Raw genomic sequence first — 26,253 nt, forward strand, 5'->3', positions numbered from 1 at the left:
CCCCTGAAATAATCTCTGTTATTGTCGTCATTTAAAAATGTTCGTCATCAAATCTTCATCAGCAATGCATTGGATGAGGTCTGACTATGGTATTTGGAGACGGAAACGGATATGTACTCTACATTCCAACTGTATGTGTTATTGTAGCCATATGATATGTTGCTGTAAACGATATTCACCCCATTCACAATTACATATATGTTGTTCTAATCGGCACCCTCCCGACAGGTATATATGCAAAGACAGGAATAGTTTTCTCTGTTGACAGACACACAGTCAAATCGGACAGGGAAAGGCCCCTGAGCCACTGCCGTTTGGAGAGTATCTTTGTTGACAGCTCAAGGACCGAAGTATGCCATCCATATACTGTAGTGTAAGTGATGATGTGTCAACATAAATCACACTATGGTACCATTAACATATTGAACAGGGTGTTTTGAGAAGAACGCCTAAAACACTAAGCTGCCCAATTTTTTTATTTATTTAGGCCCGGACGCCACACTCAAATTATTTTGTGGGTTCCCCAGATTTTATTTTGTTATCTTTTTTTCAACTGAATGGCTGGAATATGGAAATTAAGAGTTTACATCAAAGTTTAGATGAGAACACCTGTTCTAGAGCCCACAATCAGGTAAGGATGGCCTTCTTTGCTGTGGCTATGTTGGTGGTGTTTTGCCTTGAAATCCGCTAAAAATGCGCTTATCCGACCAACTCTGCACCATGCACCCACCCTGCGTGAACTGCAGACGAACTTCTACGTACTTACTTATTTTATTTAAATGCATGTATTTGCATAGCCACCCTCTGTACTCTGTCAGAAGGGTGAATGTTTGCATCTTGAGTCAGAGACTACCTCTGAGTCTTGTGATGTTTTGTTCACTTGGTCACTGCTGGTGAGCCGTCTATGACGCACTAACAGCCAATGGAATCGATCTGCAGGGCATTCCCCAGTTCCCCATGCAAGGCGCAGTGTCAGCCAACGGGCCACTTTAGGCCAGCACAGTAGCACACATCACACCAGTATAACTGGCCACCAAAATTAATGGTGGCAGTATTGCAATTTGCACTGTAATAAGAGATAAATAAAGCTTTGCTATTACATGTTACTATCTACTCCTGCCCTACGAATGGACGGCCGTACCTGGGTGTGGCGGGCGGCAGGGTCATCCCTGTCCATATATATAATGTGATATCAGTCATGCTTCACCTTGTCTTGCAATATAATGTGCACAATATACAAAACAGGGGGTCAGTTTCCTTCATTTCATGAGTCTGAAAAGGAGAGTGTTGGATTATCCATGAAGTCATCAAATTATATGTGGGGTCCAGTGATTTAAAATGTATGGGGGTCTGTGGTCTAATGCCTATCAAACAAAAAAGGTTGAGAATCAGGGGTCATGCCTGTCACAATGCCTATATGTTCCCTCATGTTTATGCATATAAAGGCAACTTTAGTGATATGTGTAGTCGTGATCAACTCTCTCTCTCTGCCATATTCATTTGGGGGGGTCCCCAGATTAAGATTTTCTTTCCTTTTTTTTAGCGGTGACTCCACTCATTACGTAGCTAGCTATATGTGTGCGCCATTGTCTGTCCATCCGAGCACGGAAAGCTGTAATTTCTCGACCGTTTCGGACGTGGTGTGGCTTGCAGGAACCAGGCCGGCCCCCTGGCCGCGTTCCTGGGGTCTGGATGTTGCGGGGACCCCCACACGGTAACTCTGTCATTTCTCTATCTTTCGGTGGGGATATATAATGTGTGTGTATATATATGTGTGTGTGTGTGTATATATATGTGTATGTATGTATGTGTGTGAGGGGTATGTATGTATGTATGTGTATCACACATATACACATATAACTCATGTTGATTAGGTGATGTGATGTAAAACAAACGGTGCCAACACAAACATTAAATGCCATTAACAATAAAGAGACAATATGAGGTAAATTGTCCCTTCATTGTCAGTGGCGTTTAAAGCAATCATTGAACTATATAGGAGGGGCTAGCGCCCCTCAAAAATGATGTACAGTTTTTCAAAACGTGGGGCCCCTGAGGCCCTGCTGTGGCTACTGTGATGGTAGATGGTATATCCCTGCATAACAATAACACTGTTATCACCAAGTTTGGTGTGGATTGGAGCAACTATATGCCTGTGGCACCGAGGGGTCCCTGGCAGGGCCCCTGATGTGTCCCTGGGTCCCTGATTATATAAATACATTTCTCTTTAAACTATTTTTTATCTCTTTTTAACTGTAACCTTAAACTATTTAAATATTACACTATTACACTTTACACAATTAGACTTATTACACTATTACAAACTATTACTTATTACACTACTACACTTATTACACTACTGCACTTATTACACTATTACACTACTACACTTATTATACTATTTCAAGTATTACACTTGGTTGATGGAACATAGGGCTGAGGGAACTTGGGTACAGTCCTGAGAATCACTGCCATAGAACCACTGTGTAAACTATTTTATTTTCTTAAAAAACATTTTCTTTTCATGCTAATTGTCATTTATCAGTTTTCAATTGTGAATAAATATGATCAGAGTTTCAAGAGGCATTTATTTCAATTATTTGTCACTTATACTGACAAATGCCATATGTTTTGCAGAGACTGCATTATGCAACACGTACCAAAAGTTAATGAAAACATAATTCTGGATGTAATGAAATACAAAATAAAACAGACTATAGGTCATAGCCTATTTACTTGCGCAAGCAGAGCGCGCAAGTAATAGTTTCGCCGGGTCCGTATGCACCGTCCCAGCCAACCCGCCACTTTTGATGCGTATGCAAATAAAACAGCAAATTGTGCCTGAATAGCTGGGACCAGATTACATACGTGACCATATTTCTTACGTCATCATTGAGAGCTAGTCATACATATACTATATATATGTAATTTGTAAAATAAAATAGCAAATTGTGCCTGATTTGCTGGGACCAGAGTACATGGTGTGTATATGTATAACTAGCTCTCAATGATGACGTAAGAAATATGTGGATTAAAGGACCCAATGCCAGTGTAATTGGTCTTCGATTGTGACGTAATGACGATATGTTTTAGTGTTGGGAGGATTAAAGGTAATGTTCCTGTGTATACATGTATGTAACCTGGTCCCAGCAAATCAGGCACAATTTGCTGTTTTATTTGCATACGCATCAAAAGTGGCGGGTTGGCTGGGACGGTTTTTGGCGCAAAGTAACCACAGTATACCGCTAATCAACTTACAAATTACATAATACTATATGTATGACTAGCTCTCAATGATGACGTAAGAAATATGGTCATGTATGTAATCTGGTCCCAGCAAATCAGGCACAATTTGCTGTTTTATTTGCATACGCAACAAAAGTGGCGGGTTGGCTGGGACAGTTTTTGGCGCAAAGTAACCACAGTATACCGCTAATCAACTTACAAATTACATATTATATGTACTAGCCCTTACCCGTTGTGAGATATTTTCCCCTTGTGGCCGTGGGGGGTACTGCGCCCGGTGCGTTTTTAATTCACTAATAAATTCATTAATAATCATTAATGTGTCAAATCAAAAAAAGGGCTTCGTTACGCCCTCCATATTCATATGGTCAATGCCTGTGTGAAAAGTGACACACAGACAGACAGACAGACAGACATTGTTAGAATTATAGTATGATAACTAGCTCTCAATGATGACGTAAGAAATATGTGGATTAAAGGACCCAATGCCAGAGTGTAATTGCTATAAAAGAAGATATTTCCATTAAAATAATTCAAAATGAAATCAGGATATTAGAAAGAGTAGAACACGTATGCATACATGTAAAAGATAAAGATCTATATATCATTCTTACGTACAGATCACCTAAAACAGACCTTTCAAAATTAAACACATTTCTCGAAAATATGGTAAAGTATCTATCATCTCCGACTTCTTTCAATGAAGACCAATATAGTGAGAAAGGTAGAAGTATAAAGGCCTTCATGTCAAGATTAGGCTTTAAACAATTAAATACAAATCCAACTACAGATTACGGAAGTATTTTAGATCATGTATATTTTAACAAATGTGAAAGTATTATTACAGAAATTGAAGTTATAGACACATATTACTCTGATCATGATTTAGTATTAATATCGCTATAGTCCAAGATGAAATACATTTAAAACAATTGACAATTTACAATAAATAATAAAATAATTATACTGTATACGTGATAACATATTTTAATTCAGTTTATATACCTTTTTTTCCATCACATATCAATGATTTATTTTTCTTTGAAAAACTAAAAAGGGATCCAGAATATTTCTAAATTGATAAAACTGTATTTCTTATATAGATAGAAACTTGAACCATACTTAATAATACTAGGTGTTTACATGCATAAAGTAGGTAGGTAGCAAATAGTTACACCTAATAATTAGACATTTCAAACGTTCCTTCACAGAGATACTGAGATTTCACAGTTTACAGCGGTCGAAAGTACTTGCGCACTCTGCTTGCGCACTAGTTGGCCATTTATGGCCTACTAGATACTAGTGTGCAACAAGCAAGTATGCACTCGACAGAGTGCAGTTCTATTTGTTAAAAACATTCTTGCAGAATGTTGATGAATTGGATATGAACCCAATGGAAATGACTGCAAGAAAAAAAATTGTGTACTGTAATCCTTCTAGACAAAGTATTTAAATTACTATACTCTATACACAGTTGTGACTATGAAATGGTTCTGAATAACTTTGGTTGAAAGGTTCTTAAAGGTAAGGTTGTAAGTGTTTTGGGCAAACGCGTCCAGTGTGCAACCACCTTAAGTATTAATAATAACCAAATAAATAAAAACCCACAATTTACTAAATGTCTATCTATCTATCTATCTATCTATCTATCTATCTATCTATCTATCTATCTATCTATCTATCTATCTATCTATCTATCTATCTATCTATCTATCTATCTATCTATCTATCTATCTATCTATCTATCTATCTATCTATCTATCTATCTATCTATCTATCTATCTATCTATCTATCTATCTATCTATCTATCTATCTAATTGTGTTTGTTTGTTTGGGGCAGACATTGCCCTCCATGTGGAGATTGTGGACAACCATGTAGCCTACACACACCCTCAATGTTTTTGTTACAAATTACAGAAAGCCGATGGTCTTTGAAAACAAAGCTACAAGTCGCAACCGAAAGCGAAATGTCACTGAAAGGTAGCAACAATTTATTTAACAACAAATTAAATGGCAGTGAAATGATAGAGAGATAAAGAGAGAGAAATAGAAAGAGAGAGTGATAAAAACACAGATATCTCTCTGAGCGTCGCCATTGGCCGAGGGTGGGTCACGTGAGCGGGGGGGGGCAGCAGTCACGCGCTTTCCAGGAACCCGTCAGGAAGAAGAAAAACAAAACAAACCCGAGGAAAGGAAAGGAAAGCTCAGCTGCAGCGTGGACTCCATTGAATGTCTCTATTCTCCACAACATATGGAGCCTATGTGACAACCCAGCGACAGTGTGGGCCGACGGTGAAAGTGAGTAGGGGTGGTCGTGCTCGTTTGGACACCGACAACTTTTGCAGCGGATGTTTGGGTTGTTGTGTTGTTGGAGCTGGGATGGACGGGGGGTGGGGGGTTGGTTCTTTTGGCGTGTGTGTGTCTTGTGTGTGTGTCTGTGTGTGTGTCTGTGTGTGTGTTTGAAGGGGGGCGGGGGACAGCCGACGGGTCTGGATGGACTGTTCTGGAGGCCATACTGTGTGATAAGTGCCTGGTGCCTAGTGCCTGCCTGGCAGGCTGGCTTGAGCCTGGAGGAAAGGCACGGACCAGTTCCGCATTCAAACACCCCAGTCTGGGGGCCCGCCGCAAAACAAAACACCACGGCTGTTTTTAGGACGATGAGCCTCGTTTATAACGTTGCTATAGTAGCGTTGTTGATCTGGTTCACCAACACAACAAGCCCTGTCAAAAAGAAAAGTCCTGTCTCGGTTGGTTTAGGTTTGTTTGGCCCAAAAGGGAATAATCAGACCGGGGGCTTTTGGAAGCTTACATAAGAACTCACTACATCGTCTTGTGTAATAACACAACACAATGCAGGCTCCATGTTGTTGTTATTCTTCGTCCAAAAAAAACCCGCAATCCCTGGTGTTGTTGAGTGTGTGAATTATGCAAACATTGAAGTGATTATTATGATGAAATGGTGCAATTTAGATGAAGCTTTTTATTGGGTCATGGTGGGAACAGAGAGAGAGAAAGAGAGTGCAATGGGTTCATTTGGTACACGCCCCCCTTCATAAGAACCTTCTTAACATGGTGATCGTCGCAGACATGTGGAAACTAAGTAGAAAATAAATGCTATAGCCATACTGTTGTCGATAACAAGGTCGTTGCAAATATCTTAACGTTTGGTTTAGTTTGATTTCCAAGTTTGTATTATTATGAGCATGTGCTGCCTGCAGCTAGTACTAGTAGTTTGTTTATGAGAACATGCACTGATCGTCAATATTGAACACTATGTCCCCATTTCTCACGTGGCTATTATTGCTTTATTATTGCTGGTAGTGATTGATCGCCACCTTGATGTTTGTTATTGGGCCGTGGATTGTGGTATTAAAGTGAAAAAAATATGTAGGCCACGGACACGGGCCTTCAGATTGTTTATCTTCCGTCCGTCTCAACCTACATTGAAACGGGCCATGTTTGTTATGGAGCGAGGCTCGTCGATTGACAGACTGGCCTAGCCAATCGTGCGTAGCTGGAGGCGGGGCACTAGTTCCTATGAACCAATGCGGAGACGAGATTACGTGGGTGTTGGCACATGAAATCTAGGTTGAGGTTTTGTTTTGTTTTGTTCTTTGCTCTGTGTGTGTGTGTGTGTGTGTGTGTGTGTGTGTGTGTGTGTGTGTGTGTGTGTGTGTGTGTGTGTGTGTGTGTGTGTGTGTGTGTGTGTGTGTGTGTGTGTGTGTGTGTGTGTGTGTGTGTGTGTGTGTGTGTGTGTGTGTGTGTGTGTGTGTGTGTGTGTGTGTGTGTGTGTGTGTGTGTGTGTGTGTGTGTGTGTGTGTGTGTGTGTGTGTATTCAGGCAGCTGCTGGTCATTTAATTGTGTCCCAAATTAAGTTTTTTTTTTCAAAAGCTGAGCTAGAATACAGTGGTGCAGAAATGGGACTTTCCCTGAGATATATATATATATATATTAGGGATGCACCGAAAGGGAAATTCTTGGCCGAAACCGTATATAGGAAACAGTTGACCGAATAGCCGAATACAGCTTTGTTGTAAAGCTACCTGATTATGGCAAAAGACATGATTATGGATTTTCATAATCAATTCATCGGGCGATTATTTAAACGATTAATCGGATTATGGCACCTTTTTTGCAATTACCTTTAAAAAAATGCTTCAAGTTATTGTAGGCATGTTGTAACTAACAATAAAGACAATAAAAATGAATACTCCTTCAAAATTAATATTTTACCCCCTTTTTAATACAATTTGATTTCATTTCCATTCCTTGTACTTGTAATGATACTGTAATCTGTAATGTTGACTGTGTATAGCTGACTGTCTTTCTTCCCATTTCTATCTCTGGGACCCCAATTTATTTTTATTTCTATTGTAAACAATCAATGTAAATTTTGAGAGTGTATTTGGTTCCATTTTTGCACTCTGTTACAGACCCCCACTTGGTTTACTTCTTAACTATCTATAATTTAGCTGGAACTCCCACTATGAGAACCACTGTCCTACACAGTGTGTGGGCACGCACGCACACACACACACACACACACACACACACACACACACACACACACACACACACACACAATAGCATGCTAGCTGATAGGGGAAACCGTTCTTATTTAGCAGCCATATTAGCATGTTCTCTAGGCTCTAGTATCACATATTGCCAAAGTTAAACAGCACTGAACAACTGATCATTGTTATGCAAAACGTTCACGGACGTTCTGCTTCTGCTTTTGCCATATGCCCACTTCAATGCGTTGCTGAGATTACACACAGGTGGAACAAATTTGAGGAGCTAATGAGCAGCTCACTGCTAGTGTTCGTCATAGCCAGCCTGCAAGCTCACAGATTCAGACATTGGGGAGCATTTTTTGTCATACGACAAAAGAATAGACAGTGGCGGTGCTCACAAATACCATGTTTTGGGACCTGTTGATGAGCTCGCAGATTTCGCGGAGCGCATCGCAGCCACAGCACAGAGCAACTTGACGCTCTGTGTGTGTGTGTGAGTGTGTGTGTGTGTGTGTGTGTGTGTGGGAGACTGAAGTTGGGAGAGAGAGAGGGGTAGATGCGGAGCGCTCTGGTTACGTTCAAGTCTAAGACAATCGCGTGTTGTGTTTATACCGACCCGGTGTTTTGACTATTCAGTGATATATTTTCGGCCTATTTGAGCCGAAACCGAATAGGCCGAAAATACATTTTTAACCATTTTCGGCCGAATATTTTCGGTGGCCGAATTTTCGGTGCATCCCTAATATATATTTTTGCAGAGCATGTTCATTCATTTCAGCATTTCTACAGTTCACTAATGCTATTTCAGAAAGGCCTTTGAAATGGTATCCGGAGAACTCGCCGGTTTTCCGACTCGCCACGAAAAGTGTGGACATCTCGCCGGCCATGTCTCCACAGTTCCGGCGACATGTGTTAACTTTTTTTTTTATTCGTGGCGAGTGCTCTCCACTTTTCGCAGCGGCGAGATGGTAAACTGTCAAGTTCTCCGGTATTCTCTGAAACAGCCTTTTGAATCTGTGTGGTTAATTCCACTGAATTTTTTTCCACTGGGGTACTTGCCTTGCCACATATATCTGCAAAGACACTTCTACATGACATAACTATGGGCAAAAATGTGCATTGTTGGCATGAAATTGTTATATTAAGAAAGATACATAATTACATATTAATGCTTAGTATTTGGTAAGTCTGGGCAAAATCACTGGTTTAGTCTAACATTCATTATTATTTGTCTAGAGATTCTATTCTGGTTTCACAACAATGTATTTGTTTATTAAAGTGGGGTGTACTGTCTGTGTGTTAACAGGAAATGTTTGCTAGTGTATATATACACCACTGATGCGTTCAGAACAAAGCCTATGCTTCACATATGAATTGAGCCACCACCACATTCTCAACCACACCTGCCACTAAAGCAGGCATTCCTGTGGTTGGCAGACAGGTCAAGAGGGTGGCACATGTAGCACCTACTAGTCCTGAGATTGGCACTTAACATTTGACAAAGACAAGAGTTAAATGCATGAGCTCACAACCTGCAGTATACACTTAGAAACAAGAAAACACCAGTGACCATTACATACGATCATGATGTTATAAGATGTTTATTAAATTCAGGTCATTGTTTTGCACATGTGACACTGTTCTTTGCCAGGTGCTGACATTGTCCTTTAAAAAAACCTTGCACATGTCATCAAGTCTGTTTGGATTCAAAATACACTTCCTGTGACAGATAACACAAAACATGTTGGACATGGATGTTTAACCACTTGGAAGAATACCATAAATAGTTGTGTACCAGTCACTTACTGTATCTGTACCTGATCTGTCTCAGCACTGACATTTCACTAGCAATCTCAATCATGATCTCAAATATTTTCCCTAAGTGCAGCAGTGCAGAACATAGACGGACATTAGGGCTGTCCCTGACTGCGGTCAAGTGCAAGCCTGGCTCAAGCCTAGGGACTCTGTTGTGCAGACTAGAGTCCCTAGGCACTTTGGATCTTTAACATCATGTCCTGTGTTTTCAAAATAATTTCTTAGTCAACTGAGGGCATCAATGTTCGACTATTCGGTGGTAAGTGAACACTGCCAAGCTGACGTTAGATAGTAGTGCACAATTTAATTATTAAATTAATAATATCCTGTATTCATTGAGATTACAACTTTGGCTATTATGCTAATCACCAAAGGTCAAGACTATTACTGCATTCTATTTAGCACTCTCACTCCAATTTTCCTAGTTGCAAACTGTGCTAATCAGTATGGGCATTGTAACCACAGATATCCGTGAGTGCACTGGCAATTCAAATCACAGACCTACCCTAACCGAACTGAGTCTGACTGATGCTGCCAAATTGAAAGCACACTCCTCCTCGTTTCTTTCATCCTAGTGCCTAGAGCACTAGACCATGCACCCCCATTCTATATCAGATGACGCACCCCCAAAGCCTGACATTAAAAAAAATATTTATTATCTATTTATAGCATTAGAAAACTTGTACAATTAGGCCTATTGAGCTCTCACCAGTCATTTTAATCATTTTAAAGCAACTCTTTCAAGACTCATAACTTAAGATATCACACTGCCTGATTTGAACCAGTCCAGAAGTTCCCAACCACCTAGGGTGACCGGACTGTAGAGTTGCAAATATGCAGAACTAACCAGGTAGGTAGGCTGGCAGGAAATCAAGTCATTTGGGTACATTTATTATAAAACGTATTAAAAGATTACAAAGATTTTCTTTCATTTCATTTTTTTATTTCACGGAAAAATACATTTTGGAATAATGTATTCGTAGCTATTTAAAAATTTATGTTAATTGTGATGGCTTACCATACCTGCCCATTGCACACTGCCCTCCTCCCACACACAGTCATACACACACATACACACACAAACGCACGCATGCACGCACACGCACAAACACTTGTGCATGCTGCCAAGAGATCTTTTGATTACTTCAAATTGGTCAACAACAAAGTAATGAGTCATTACTAATGACTCATGCCATGTGTCTGCAAGGCTGTGGAGTGGAGCCAATCGGGCACAAAGTGTCCATCTGGCATATGGGATGAGGGATCTACTATAGCAATCCTCCGGTCCATCCACCTCAAGCTAGAAGGCTCCACACTGCATTACCCATTTCCCACTCCTCAAGTTGCATTGATAACATATAATGTAATTTTCCAGCTCATCTCTTAATCACATCAATATTGTGCTTGTGCAAGTACTTTTGTCCTAACTGGTGGAGTTGATCAAGACTGCTAGTACGTACCTTGTTCTCAGAAATTGCAAAATAAAATCACACAAACAAAACCTCATAACATTTGCCAACAGCTGACACAGATTTTCACTGCGATAGAGCATGACGGTGACACTTTACTCTTGAGCCATGCAGTACAGTACGTTGTGAATGCATGTAACATAACATGTTATGAGAAACATTGAGCTTTGCATGGACAGTTGAACTTAAGCAGAGGTCTTCTGTGATGCTTTGTTTGGGCTATGAATTGGTCTTTATGTTATAACGTTGTAATGTTGTTTGGCCTAGTGATGAACATGATGCTAATGGTCACTGTCCAAAGATTTGTCTTCTTCATACAGCTTGTCACTCTGGTTGCAGACACTCCTTTTCATACACAGTACACACCCACAAGCCCAAAACAATGCCATGTGTTGAGTGTAGTGATGCAAGACTCAGACTGTAGTGCTATTTGTTTAACTACCGGTCCTGAACGCACCTACGACACATGTGCATGCGTGTTGTGCACTTGCACAGTTAAAGTGCATCCTGCCAAGCTTGGCTGAGCGACCACACGGGTGGTGTTCATGGGAGGGAATATAAAGATGTGACTTGTAAGGTTATGCAACCAATGATGCAACCAGTGGACTCAAGTAGGCCACTATCCACGTCTTTCCCCGCCAAGGTACTGGGGCTCCTTGTGTGTGTGTTTTGCTTCCTTCAGGCCGAGTTGCCATGTCTGCTTATTATAAGCAACATTTGACTTGTTTTTTTCTGTCACAAATTATTGGTAGTTGCTGGTTGCTGTTTTTTTTGGGCTTGATTCTAAAGTGTACAGTAGTTGCTTATTTGCGCTTGCTTCCACATTTCTTCACATCAAGGAACCCCAGATTAGTTCCATCTGAACATATTTTGTGCCTTTTATTAAAATGTTAAAAATATATTCAAAATATTTCGATTTGTTCTCAATGTGTTTTTAAATAATAAATAAAGATATCCAAGGACACCTCACACCCCGGACATCACCTGTTCGAGACCCTTCCATCCGGAAGGCTGAAGGTCATTAAGGCCAGAACCAACCGGCTGTCCAACAGCTTTTTCCCAAAGGCTGTGAAAACACTGCTCAGTTCACATATACGCACGCACACACGTGCACACACACGTTCACAGTGAAAACACTGCTTGGTTCGCATACACGCACACACACTTGCATATGACTGTCCTATCTGGCAAGTGCAATATAGACTATGGGCAAACGCAATATGATATAGTATATATGCAATAGCATATGGGCAAGTGCAATAGTATATAGTATATAATATATTCCCCCATGGTCCCCTCCTACTGTTGATGAATTTGCATATGAATTTTATGATTGTGTGGTCCCCTTATTTTATCATTTTAACAGTGCATTAGAATATTTAATATTTATTAATGGATTGAGATGACTTGACTGGACTGGACTATGATGACGGACTAACAGTTTTATGCCATGAAGTTTTAGCCCCCTCAGTGTTTTTTCCGTTGTCTTTGCGTCCTCTTTTGATACTGTTATATGTTGTGCTGCACTAAACAGAATTTCGTTGTATGTCTCATACAGTGACAATAAAGATATATATTATCTTATCTTAAATAACAGATGTACAACCTCACAATGTGTCGCTGTGAGCTTGTAGATCAGCTATTTTCATTTGTGGTTGTTTTCATAGACCTGGTCACTTGTTTATCTTGCAAAACTGGCAACACAGCAAGAGAAAGAGGAACTTATGCACACACAAACGCAAAGACCATATGAAAAAGGTGAATAACGGACCAGACGATTAAATGTGATTGACTTTATCCATAGTTTCCAAATTGTATTACATCCATGTTTACTGACTTGGATCATTCACTCTATACAATCTATTGGCACTTCCTGGTGGGTAACTGTGTACTGTAGACCATACACCGACCATCAAAACACTATGTGACTATGTTTTACAATCTGAGAGAGAAAGGGAGATTTGCACTGAGCATACCTTTCTAGTTTGATCTGTCCTGTATGAACTGTCGGACTGTCTCTGATACTATACCTGTATCGCGTGACTCGCGCCACCTGGACTTCTTTATGTTGAGTTTTCTCCTCAGTCAACCTTCCTTTTCTAGATTTTGTGATTCCACAACGCACCGTTTAAAACTAGCATAAGATAAATGCGCTTACAGGATGCTATTACATTGACTGGCTAATGGCTATGTACAAAATACGCGTATAAAAAATAATAAAATTTAGTATTTATATGAACTCGTTAAGAGTCGTTATTACTATAGGTATAATACATACCAAATATATCAGTTTTGTGATTTTATTTTCAGTTTTTAGCAACAGGGCAATTTTGTGTCTGAGGTTCTAAATGCAGGATAACCGTGTGAACTGAGTGGTGCAACTCTGTGTGGGGGTCCCCGGTGGGTCCCTGGAACTTCCAGACCCACAGGAACACGTCCAGGGTGCCGGCCCGGTTACGGCGAGCCGCCCCGCGTTCGAACCGGTCGAGAAATGACAGAGTTACTGACTGTGTAGGGGAATTAGCAGACAACTCTCTCTCTCTCTCTCTCTCTCTCTCTCTCTCATGCACGCTCCACATTGTAATTAGCAGGCAACTGTGCAACACTATCTCTCTCTCTGTTTCTATCACAACAGCGCCACTCTTGCCCCTAAACATAGGGACATACAGACATAGGGATGGACATAGGGACATTGCTGTTCCTTGAAGTGGCTGCACCACTCAAAATTATATTTTGACCTACACGACACAGTGATAGATATCCACCAAATTCACCTGCATAAGATGGTGATCTATATCAGGGGTGGGCAACTTTGACGATGGAGAGGGCCACTATATTTCCACACTCATTCCAGAGGGCCACATTGCATATTAAAAAATCACACCAGTGTGAACCGAGTGGTGCAACTCCCGTCTATTGGTTCTCTGTATCGTTCCAATTTGTATCGTCCAATTTCTTCTCTGTATCGTTCCAATTTCACGCATGCGCACACCACACTCGTGCTCATGACAACAGGATCATTGCTGGTTGTAGGAGTGGTTGCACCACTCTGGTGCCCCCTACTGGTATAAATAAGTAACATACTCATGCTCACTTATACAGGTACACACACAGGTACACGGACATTGCTGGATGTAGGAGTGGTTGCACCACTCACAAATATTAAGTGAAGGTGGAGTAAACAGTTTAACAGCATTGTCTGATCTGGTGATGCTTTCCTTCCTTTTCCAGCCTGTAGCCACATTTGTACGGAATCCACTCTTCTCTCTCTCTCTCTCCTCTTATTCCCTGTGACTTAACCACTTAAGTCCTGGCCACATATGATGCTGGGAAATGCAGTAAGCCAGATTTATGCAGAGTTAAGAGTCGGAGCAGCTGTTTTTCTTTAGTCCGTGTTTGATATTTGAAGAGCCTCCAGATTTTTACAAAAGTTAAGCTTTAGTAAGTTAGAGAGGTAACAGAGGTAACCAATAACCATACAACAACAATAATATACCTTTGGGACTGTATAGGCCAAATCTGATGGTGAGATTATTCCATAGTGGCATCAACTCGACTGAAAATACTACTTAAAGACAAACTAAATTGATGTTCAGATTATTTGTAAATGAAATTTGTTTTGTTATCCTGCATCAAACAAAACCTTCAAGAATTATTTTCACTATTTCATTACACACTGGATATCTGGTTTCTTATGGTACAATTATGTTCACAACATGGTCAATCAGAAGTACAGAACTCCACTGGTTTCCTCCGTCTTCATGTTTCACATTAATTGCAGGGAGACAAAGTTTCACTTTTCAATTCTGATTGTTTGTAGAACTATTGTTTCAACCTACATACAGCCTGTGTTTTTCCTAATCCTTATATGATACAAAAGTTTTTTTTTTTTTCGTTTTTTTTAATGGGAGTTTTCATTTGCCCATCATCTACCTCATCCATTGCGTAAATTTGTTAAATTTACTTCTAATGTTGCTTCAAATCACACACAGCTTTCATGTTTGAAGTTTGGTGTGCATATGTTATTTATCTAAAATAATTGATTGAATGAACACTGTAAACTGTCTAGATTTCATTAAGCAATAATGTATGCGACACTCCAAAATACCTCCATGAGTGGCCATCCTAATAAAGATGCCAGAGTGAAAGTTGCTAACCTAATCACCTAATAGTGAAAAATACATCTTGAAGAAATTAACCATAGCAAGCAACATTCATCTTGTTACATTGCACAGCTTATTCTATTGATTTATCCCTCCAGTAGACAGTCATGTCACACACACACACACACACACACACACACACACACGCACATAGTCGTACACGTGCACGCACGGCATGCACACAGGCCTGTGTCCTAAAGAGATCTCCCAAGGATGCCTTGTGATTCTTTGGTAAACAGCCCTAAATTGCAGGTCTGTTAATTATGCTATTTCTGTTATTTCGGCACTTGTCCTATTGGCTGTTTGTCTCCAATTTTGGGAAGCAGAGCATGTGATCTTTTAGTGTCATTGTGCAGTCAGTGTGACCCAGGTCCAATCCAGATGCACTCCGTCCGTCCGTCCGTGTGTGCGTGCGTGTGTCCGTCCGTCTGTGTACAGCTAATCTCCGGCACCGTTAACCCGGTCGATGCCAAATTTCGCACACACACTCCCTGGATGCCAACGATGAACCTCTGCCACAAATTGGCCAGTTATAGCGCCACCAGGAGGCCGACTTTTGTAAAACACATTTTTTTATATTACTCCTCCAGATTCTGTCCAAGAATCCCGCAAATCGTTACACAGTATCTCTATAGTCATGTGTTCAAGACGGATCTGTCTGATATTTCATATTCCATCCCAATTGGCTAACATTGGCTTTCGATGTTAGCTACAAAAAGCAATGCTTTGTTTTATCTGAAATTATTCTAACATTCTTATTTCTTAGGACTATTCTTTCCTTTTGTTTATTCATGTATTGTAAAATATTGTTTCTCAGCTGGTGGGCTGTAACTCAAAATCTGTTTATGTGACACTCAGGGTCACAGATGAAAAACAAATGGGTAAAATATTGTGTTATTAAGTCAGGTTCAGGTTCTGGTTCAGGTTCATTTATTTGTTTGTCCCCGAAGGGCGATTTGGTGTACAGCAAGGCATAACAGTAAAAAGAAGAACAAGGTACACATAGAAAATAAAAACAGGATGGCAGTTCAAGGTATCAGTGTAGCAATGGGGTTGTTTCATAACAGCGACAAAGTTACCTCCTCCCCCTATCAGCATTTAAAGTCTGGATAAACACAGGCACGAAGGAGAATTTATACCTGTTACTTTTGGCCCCTGTAACCTTTAGGCAAAGGCCAGAAGGAAGCAGCCTGTACTCAGAGCTGAGGGGATGGGAGTTTTCCGTACAAATGGACTTGGCTTCAAGTCACTTTGTAGAGAAGCAAATGTTCAGAATCCCCAAATGTCCTGAACCTGAACCTTCACTTCAGTGTTGCCTTTTTTCCAATATGCTGAAGAATGTCAAATGAGAAATGAACAATTTTCAGATTGTCTACAGAGATGGAAAAACAGCTTAGACGAGTGTTGTTGATACTGTTGCATTCATGCACTCGTTTTTCCGCATTTTGAAACCTGACACAGCTGCTTAGGAAGGAAGTACACAGGTTTTTTTAATGATTGATCACATCACAATCTGTCAGAGGCTGTGACCAAATGCCTTCTCACTCATCAGCTGTGTTTGTGTGACTGTCTGTGTGTCTTTGTGTGTTGGGGTGGGCAATATGAACTAGAATTTGTATTGCAATAATTGCTGCTGACTGATCGTTGATAATTAGATCACGACAATATGCATGGATGGATGGATCCATGCATGGAAATGTACAACTTCAAAGGTAGCAGATATTAAAAAGTATTATTAAATATAGATTGAGAAAATATGCATGAATTCCTCTACCAATGTGGTATCATACATATTGTCGTGTTTTCATGTTTTCAGTTATTATCCACCTTGTCAGTATAGGCGAGATGAACTGAGTTATTAACCTGCGTCGGCTGTCAATGTTCATGGATTGGCAATTCCCTAGCCATTTCATGAAACTATCTGCACAGACTATAGTAACAGATATATTAAGATATATATTGAGATATTAACAGATATAATAAGAGATACCCGTAGATACGCCTGTGCTTGAACGCGTATATCTATTCTACGTCCGAGCATAGACATGGTAACGCCCCGCCTGCCTCTGATTGGCCTACCGACACTGCCGGCCTTACCAGACTTTCCGCCGAGGTGGATAGCTACAGTATATGCTGGATAGTCTGCCGTGAGGTTACTCCGTGGTGGGAAATAAATAAATAATACAAGTACGGTATAATACAAGAGAATGACAGCTTTGCATGTGCAACAGTAACTTTTGTAGAAGAGGCAAACTAATATATTGTGTATGCCATTTATTTTACATGTGTATTATTGTAAAAAGGTCTCTTTTCCCTTGATCTTTATCTTTTTTTAGTATAATAGTAGTTTACCATATTTAGATTAATACACGATAATCAACACTAACACTTTGATTTAGAACACACCCAAATCAAATCATACAAATAAGTGTTCAATCAATCATTCAATCAAAGCAAACGGCATAAACAATATTAGTTTGCCTCTTGTAAAAGTTACAAGTTACTGTCGCACGTGCCAAGCTGTCATTCTCTTATTTCCCACCACGGAGTTACCTCACGTCTCGGAGGACAGTCTGGCGAGACCATTGGGGCAAGATGCCAGGGCAGTGTCGGTAGGCCAATCAGAGGCAGGCGGGACGTTACCATGTCTATGCTCGGACGTAGAAATCAATAGATATACGCTGCTTGAACAGTGAACACATGTACAGATTGTAGTAGTAATACTTTCCGGCGACGGTAGCAAATTCATTTCTGGTAAGAAAATATTGATGAGCTTCCCTTTCTTGTGGCATAGGTTGTAGCACCAGTCACACTGCAAGAATCACCTACACTGTTGAGCATTTGCTTGTAGATGGACCATGATCCTGTCTCACCAAATGAAGGCTACAATAATAATTAATTTCTTTTAGGAGGCGGGGAGGGGAGGGGGGGGGCTGACAAGTAGCAAATGGTCCAGCCAGACAGGAATCAAACCGGGGACTCGCTCTCAGGCATTAGAGCCCATGTGGTACAGTAGAAACTAACGTAGAATTCTCAGTGAGCACTTTGGAATGCTATCGGACGGCTCATATGCGTTCTTTTAGTTAGTGTGTGTGTGTTGTTGTGTTTATATGTTTACAGTTCAGTGTAAGTGTTGCACTGTTTCTCTGAGAGATGTGGTAACGGAGCACACAGGTGATGCTGAGTTAATTTGACTCACTCAACACATAGGCCCACCGCAACAGGATATGACCTCAGCTTATGTCCCTAGCAGAAGGTGTGTGTGTGTGTGTGTGTGTGTGTGTGTGTGTGTGTGTGTGTGTGTGTGTGTGTGTGTGTGTGTGTGTGTCCACGCTCAGGGGTCATGCATGCCTTCCCACAGACCCTTTATAATTTGTTATGCAAAGGCAGCATAGCAGCGCTGTGTGTTTGTGGCAGCCAGACATTATGTCCACACAGGCAACTGGCTGCTCTAATTTAGACAAGGAGAGAGAGAAAATGATGGAACAATGAAGGCCCATTCATACTCCAGTTTTAGGTGAAAGGCAACTCACCGTGGTGTAGTTTTCTAAAGTTAGAAAACTAAAACCTTACGTCACTCACGACTCGGTGAGTAGCAACTCACCGGTCACCCTGACACATCTCTCTGTTTTTACTGACTGACATCTCCCCTTTAACTCTACTCTGGGCTATCACCCTGTTCACTGATGGGTCTAGAAGTTGGGTTGGCGTTGCTCTTGGTTTTGTAGGCCCGGGGGTTGCGCATTTGCTTAAGGACATCACACCGCAAGTATGATGGCCTCGACTCTTTTCTGTTATTGTAGAGAAAGCTTTCGCAGAAAATAGCAGATCGACAAGCTCACAACGTGTTGCAACACGTCGCATGCTTGATGATCTGCTATTTTTGGCAAAAGCTTTCACCACAATATGGATGGATGTTGGGGTTTAAGTTGTGTAAGATTCATTCAGCAAATTCAGAAAAGAGCTGTACAATATTTTGGCCTTTTGGGTGAATTTGGTTAACCTGACTCCGCCAGATGGGGCAGCAGAGAGTACACTGGGTTCCCCCCTCCTGCTCCCATCTGGGAACTCTCAGGCAGACTCGATGCTCCGGCTACCAAACTGCCTGGCCAATCAGCGGCAGCTAGAGGCGGGATCAAGGCAGGACTGTGTATGCCTTGATCCCGCCTCTAGCTTTATTGTAAAATAAAACCAAACCTTGTTAGAAATGTGTTGAAAGTGCTTGAACTTGTGTTTGACTTGGGCAACTACAAGGGTAGCTAAACCCCAAATTCGGAGAGTTCCCCACTGTCCCCAAAGCCTCACCTTTCTTCTCTATTAAATGTCCAGACTCCAGAGGCCATTTTAGTTATTCACATGTTGATGCGATGAGACTCTGGATTTCACTCTGAGACCATGTTTCCCCCACAAGAATTGATTGATCACGTTACAGATCTTAAATGAGGAACGGCTTGTTGTACTAGCAAGTACACACCCTACGTACAACAGCAGTGTATTGCGCAGATGATCTGCTTTTGCCATCTAAATAAAGGTCACCTCTACACGCAGCGGTCTACCAGTGCTGGTGGCTCACTGACTGATGTCTTGCACTTGATCTGCCATGTCAACAAAAAGACACGTGCCTCTTTTGTATTAACTCTTTTTTGCTGCTAGCTGTAACAGGATCTGTTACCTCCCGGCTGTAGTCCCCTGCACACACTCACTGTAAACATTTGCTATCATTAGCGGTACAAAGTCACAAATGACGTCCGAACTTTGTATGGCTGAAGATCCACCAAGGACAGCTCTCGTAGATTCCCACTTATGGAGGTATGACAATCCTGCTTTGAACTGAGGTAAACGGAGAGCAGTTGTAACATCCCATAGCTGGTGGTGACGGAGGCGTTGCATAGCAACTGTATCAATGTTAAACGCTGCTGTGGGGCTCAACCATTATATACACTGGACCCCAGGAAGATTAGCTGTCGCCCTGGCGTCAGCTAATGGGGATCCATTCAATAAACAATAAACACTGAATATACAAGGGGGTACGAACCTTAGAGTATATATTTATATACGTAGCTCTGGTCCATAACCTTCTACTGCTTCGATTCTGCCCTGCAGTATAAGGCTATGGGACTTTCAGTTTTAAATCTCAAATCGAAATCAGACCAGCCTCTCCTCTTTAGCGTAAATAAAAATAACGTTTTTGCTACTCACCTAAACAAAGGCGGGTTGTGTCATTAGAAAGCCTACTTTCCTTAGTGGACACACTCTGAGCACCCCACCACACGTATAAACTGTACTTTTTTTTGTTTCCACCGGAAAAAAAATACTTTTAGTTACTCCAATGCGCCCTCTATCGATATTGCCCAGAGAACTGCCTCCGGTGAAAAAAAATCCCTTTCTGGCCAAAAAGTACCGTTTAGCCCAGGCGGTGGCGTAACCGTCTGGGCACCCGACTGGTAATCCAGTCGCAGTGAGCCGCGGGTTCGACTCCCGAGCCCGACACGGCCTTTACTGCATGTCTTCCCCCATCTCTCTCCCGTTTCCTGTCAGCCTACTGTCTGTCCCTTAAAAAAAACAAGAAGTACCGTTTATACGTGTGGTGGGGGGCTCAGAGTGCGTCCACTAAGGAAAGTAGGCTATCTAATGACACAACCCGCCTTTGTTTTGGTGAGTAGCAAAAACGTTATTTTTATTTAAGGCTGGAGGCTGGTCTGATTTCGAGTCCCATAGCCTTATACTGCAGGGCAGAATCGAAGCAGTAGATTGAGTACAAGGTTATGGACCAGAGCTAATATTTATAGAGACGTCACCGGATTTCTCCTCCCATCCACTTGCATTAAGTTGCTCAAAAGCGCATGAGGCGATTTCACTCCTTCTGGGTAGGAACCGAGTGCATTCTGGGATGGATTGCCCCAATAACATGAACGCGTTGGCCGTTCACTATCATTGCGCCATTTGCGCGTGTTCACGTATGAAACATAGCGTTCACATGTCATGGGCACAATAACATGAACGTGCGCAATGATAGTCAACGGCCCAGCGCTGGCTCGAGCTGCAATACCAAATTCGGCCACTATGTCCATTTAGCCTCAGGGTTTCCTCCCGGTGCCGTCTCTATTAATATATACTCTAAGGTACGAACATGTTCGTACGAGGCTGATAATGTCCCATAGCTGGGGGTACGAATATGTTCGTACTTCGTAGAGAAAGAATTAAGCATGTACACTAGGTGCGTGACAGGTTAAATATGCGATGTAATGAGCACAACCTCAATACAAACGCACTGCGAGGGGAAAATTAATGTACCTTTTGAACTGACGTTTCCCTTTCTTTTGTGTCCCCAGCCCTGAAGCGTAGAGAAGACACAGCACGCCAACACAGCGGAGCAGAGCAGACCCCACACACACAGGTTTAAAGCACTAGTGTCCAGCCGCGCAGACCCCACAGGCCCCCCCCGGCCCACACTCAGCACTCTGCTGACCGGGGTCTCTCTGCCAGGCTCCAGCAGCCGCAGACCACTGGGACTGGAGAGAAGACCCACAGGTTCCATCCGCTGGAACTCCCAGCTGTGTCCGGCGATGCCTCAGGTACTGCAGACCCACAGACTGCACACATTACTTTTTTACAAAGTATATTTATTTATTTGAACACACAGACAATCAGCAAACATACAAACATTATTGTGTCTGAGCTAAGTCGGGTGGTGCTACATAGTCTGAACTGAATTTGTGTTTTAATAGGGACCCCTTTTTATATCTATACACGTACATTCATTACCTATTTATTATGCACTCATATTGTATCATGCAGATGGGTCATATTATGCACTTTATGCTCTCCCATCTCTAACGTTTTAACTGCAATGATGAGCCTGCACAACTAAGAATTTCACCCACCTTACTTACTCACGTACTGTGATGTGACAATAAAAGTTCCCCCACAACTCAAACTGTTTGGGGTGAACACTGAGGGGAACTATAGTTGGTTTACTCCTTTGCTTTCATCTACACCAAATGTTTTTGCTGAAAACTGCCCAAGGCATCCCCCAGAATATGGGACGCTAGGTAAACCCTAGCTGTGGTTTGTTCCTTAATTAGCCCGTTGCTAAATCCCACCCCAAAAAGCGATTGTCCAATGTGTGTGTGTGTGTGTGTGTTGTGTTTCAGCCCAGCATCAGCGGGATGGAGCCTACGTTCGGGGATGCCTTTCAGAACTACACGTTTGCTGACCAGGCCCTGACCAGCACTGATCTGCTGGCCAGTAGCTCTGACCCAGACTTCATGTACGAACTGGTAAGTGAACGCATGTGCGAGTAGCAGAGTGGCTCACAGCCTCAGCCTGATGGCCTCAAAAGTCTAATATCTCCCCCGAGCCATAGGGACATCCCTTTGGCTTGGTGGTTAAGATGTTGGCTTTCCACGTGGGAGACCCGGGTTCGATTCCCGAACACACTTAACTTTCTTAACTTTACGTTTTAGTTAAGTTAAAAGTTAAAGCGTGTGTGTGTGTGTCGCGTGCATGTGTGCGTCTCCCCCCTGCAGGACAGAGACATGTCCCATCGGCAGAGTCCCCACGGAGACAGCATGGTGGGTGTGATGGATGTAGGCAAAGACGCGGACGGCTGGGACGGTGTGATGGGACTGGGAGACTGCGAGACGGCCTATGGTGGCACTGCCTTTGAACAGTGGGATTCCTACTGGGAGGACCTGACCAGGTACACTGCGTTCCTATCTACTACATGCATATGTTTTCTGGGGACACCTACGCCCATTATAGATTAGCCACAGCAACCTGTGTTGCTTGCTAACTTCCCATGTTTTTGCACTGCAGTAGTTTTGAAACTGAACCAGAAAACGCATGACAAAATTAGTCCTAGTGTCTCGTGCACTTTTTAAGCTTGTCGTCCGATGATAACTTTCGCATTCACACTTATTTTTCATTAATGTTGTTTGGTTCAATAAATTCGACGTCCACGTGCGTGTCATGTCATGTCATGTCATGTCATGGCCGTAGCCAAACAGAAGAAGGAAACACAGGAGTCCAGTTTATTTTTCTGGTCCGTTTTAAAAGGCTGTTTTCTCGGAACGTAGGCAGCATCTGCGGTGATAGAACACAACGCAGACGTTCTGGGATCATTTCTGAGGTTATGCTGTGTCAAGGTTACAATATTAACGCTTCTGAAGAGACATAGCTTTTTAGACAGAAGGAGTGACTAATGGTGGGTTCCAGAAACGGAAGCAGGCACGATCCCAGGGGGAGGGGGTCATTTGGCGAGCTGGCGACCTCCGTCGCCGCCCCGGCGCCCGTCTACAGACTTGACGAGCCAACTCTTCGGTCGCCAACTCGCCACCCTTCTCTAATGTAATATATGATGAGTTGCTGTTAACTGTGTTAAGCATGTCCTGCATCGGGAGCTTGGGTGGTTTCTTCCCTGGAAAAGGGAAGTCAGGCATTTCTGTGAGCAGCTCTCCAGAGTTAGCCTTTTGTCTTTAATAAATGTCCAAGAATTGATGTGTGCATCATGTCTTGGTCTGGTGCTTCTGTCACGTGACAAGTGGTGGCAGTGGTTTTGACATCAAGCATGCACAGCAGACAATCTCAGTGCAGTGCAGTGCACCTGCTGACAATGATATCTTCATTGTCATGAGATGAAACAGGCTGTAGTAGTGAGCAAGGTGAGGTGGGACGAGAACTTGTTATTTGCAAATATTTAAATATGTCCACCTCTAGGTTGTTTGCTGGTGAAAATATCCACTCTCCATTATATGGACTCCCAGTTGTTGAGGAATGGATGGCAACACTACAAATTATGTGGATGTCAGCGGATCATACTGTACATTAACATAATCCATCAAACAAGCTTTCACGACTAGTCCATTTCACACAGAAAGAGTTCCTGAACTCACTGAGGAATATGCTGACGCCTAGTTCTTATTACGATATATGATCCATTGATGATGAATCTGATGCCTATCAGGGAAGTGTCATCTACTACGTTGAATTAAGTGAGGAAGAGTCCTATCCATCCGAACTAACTGCTGAACTCTGGTTTTACTGTTGGATAGTAGCCTATAGCGTCAGTTTTGTACAATTTGATATAACACATTTATCTCTCCATGCTTGACAGATACACGCGACTGACCAGCTGTGACATCTGGGGCACCAAAGAGGTGGACTTTCTTGGAATGGATGACTTCTCCAGTCCCTACCAGGACGAGGAGGTGATCGCCCGAACCCCGACCTTAGCCCAACTCAACAGTGAGGACTCGCAGCCTGTGTGCGAGACACTTTACCACCCTACTGAGCTGCCCCCGCCCCTCCCCCAGTCCCAGCCTCCTAAGAGACTGCCAGGCTTCGGTCTGGGGCCCGGCCCCACCAGGCCTTCCCCAGTCCCACCACCACCGTCCACCTCCCTCCCCTCTCGCAGCCCTCTCGCTGACTTCCCCGAGGGCTCCCAGAAGGCCACCTGGCCCGTCCCCTCCAGCACTGACACGATGGCTAAGGCTCATAACCAGCCGAGCCCCAACCAGCAGGACCACGCCCAGACTAAACCCAAAGCCAGATTGCTGGGACACAAAATGGCAGCCCCCTCTTCTCATGGCTCTGACTTTGTGCGGAAGGCCAAGGTGCGTGTGAGCGCCGGCCACAGAGCACTGAGCAACACGCCCACCCAGCCAGAGGCCGAGGACCCTGGCTCCCCTCTGCCGCTCTCCCAGGACCACGTGGCCTCCACCTCTGGCGGCACCCTCGTGGTAACTCCCGGTACCGCGGCCTGTAGCTCAGCCGGCTACGAGAGGAGGGCAGGGGCGGAGGGGGCAGAGAGAAGAGACGCGCCTGTGGGCCGGTTGGCCATGCCTCAGCTGGTGGCGGCTAGCCACGCCGCGGTGGAGGGGGCTAACGCTGGCCTGGTGAGTGTCGGGGTCAGCCTCCCGGGGGCTAGCGGGGTCCTGGTGGTGGAGGGCAGCGAGAAGAGCAAAGAGGAGGAGCACAACTATTCGCTGTTCCTGACTCGAGCCAGGCAGGCTGGCAGAACCCACAGCCCACTGGAGGCCGAGGAGGAGGAGGAGGAGGATGAGGAGGATGAGGAGGAGGAAGATGAGGAAGATGGGGAGGAGGAGGAGGAGGAAGAGGAGGCAGATGCAGAAGACCTGGAGCTGGATGACGAAGATCACGACGAGGGCTTCGGCAGTGAACATGAGCTGTCCGAGAACGAGGAGGAAGAGGAGAAAGAGGAGGAGGAGGAGGACGATTACGAAGCTGACAAGGATGACGATATGAGCGACACCTTCTCGGAGCAAGGTACCCACAATGCATGTGACCTATGAGTTGCCATGGTGACCATCTGTCATTATCTACCTCTACGTCTAAATCATTGTTTGTTTCTATCTTTCTGTCTCCGTCTTCTTTTGTTTTTCTCAAAGTCTCATTCCTCTGTCCCTCTTGTCTTTCGGTCTCTTTCTAATCATAACTTTGAAAGAGTTTGACTATAGAATACCCACAACCACAAAGTGTACAAAATTTATTTCAGAGGTACAACTAGGAGCAGTATGCCTCCATTTAAACCCTATACTGTATACTCTGTTGTACAGTATGTCAATAGCACAAATAGCCTATCTACAAGGCTCACAGCATGGCGCTGCGAAATGCGCTGTGAGATTGTAGATACACTATGTTCACTGAATGTTCACCTATTTTGATGAATGCTATTTTGCCTATTATGGCATGCCCAGAATAGGGATGCATGCTAGAGTTCCTGTGATTAAACACAATTCCCAATGACAGAAGCACTCTTCATCCCTCTCTCCTTCAACTCTTGCCAACAGTAGAAATCCAACCCCATATTTACTCTGTCCGCTATTATTGGACCTAATGGCTCTCCCTGTATGGTCTGTCAACACAGGGAATTCTGCCTAGACCTCATGTCTTTTCCAACCATAGCGAGTCTCTGACCAAATTATTTTAGTTTAGAGAGCTGAGGAATCTCCTTCGCCGCCTACAGTGCATTCTGGAGGGGAAAGTAATAGACACTACCAAAACGATCACTAAATCACACATAA

The 26,253-nt window shown here is 42.9% G+C and overlaps 1 protein-coding gene across 1 annotated transcript in view; it reads left to right on the forward strand.

Moving 5' to 3' along the window:
• Positions 1-5,407: 5,407 nt before the first annotated feature.
• The window catches only part of crebrf (creb3 regulatory factor), a 34,781-nt gene continuing 13,935 nt past the window's right edge, over positions 5,408-26,253 (forward strand). Inside the window, exons 1-5 of the mRNA XM_083776205.1 lie at positions 5,408-5,545; positions 21,541-21,783; positions 22,363-22,488; positions 22,738-22,910; positions 24,324-25,495. Coding sequence (XP_083632331.1) covers positions 21,775-21,783; positions 22,363-22,488; positions 22,738-22,910; positions 24,324-25,495 — 1,480 coding nt within the window. The 5' untranslated portion in view covers positions 5,408-5,545; positions 21,541-21,774. The remainder of the gene's footprint in view (positions 5,546-21,540; positions 21,784-22,362; positions 22,489-22,737; positions 22,911-24,323; positions 25,496-26,253) is intronic.

Source organism: Protomyctophum parallelum, assembly GCF_964188405.1.
Source record: "Protomyctophum parallelum genome assembly, chromosome: 1".
In the NCBI taxonomy this organism is placed as follows: domain Eukaryota; kingdom Metazoa; phylum Chordata; class Actinopteri; order Myctophiformes; family Myctophidae; genus Protomyctophum; species Protomyctophum parallelum.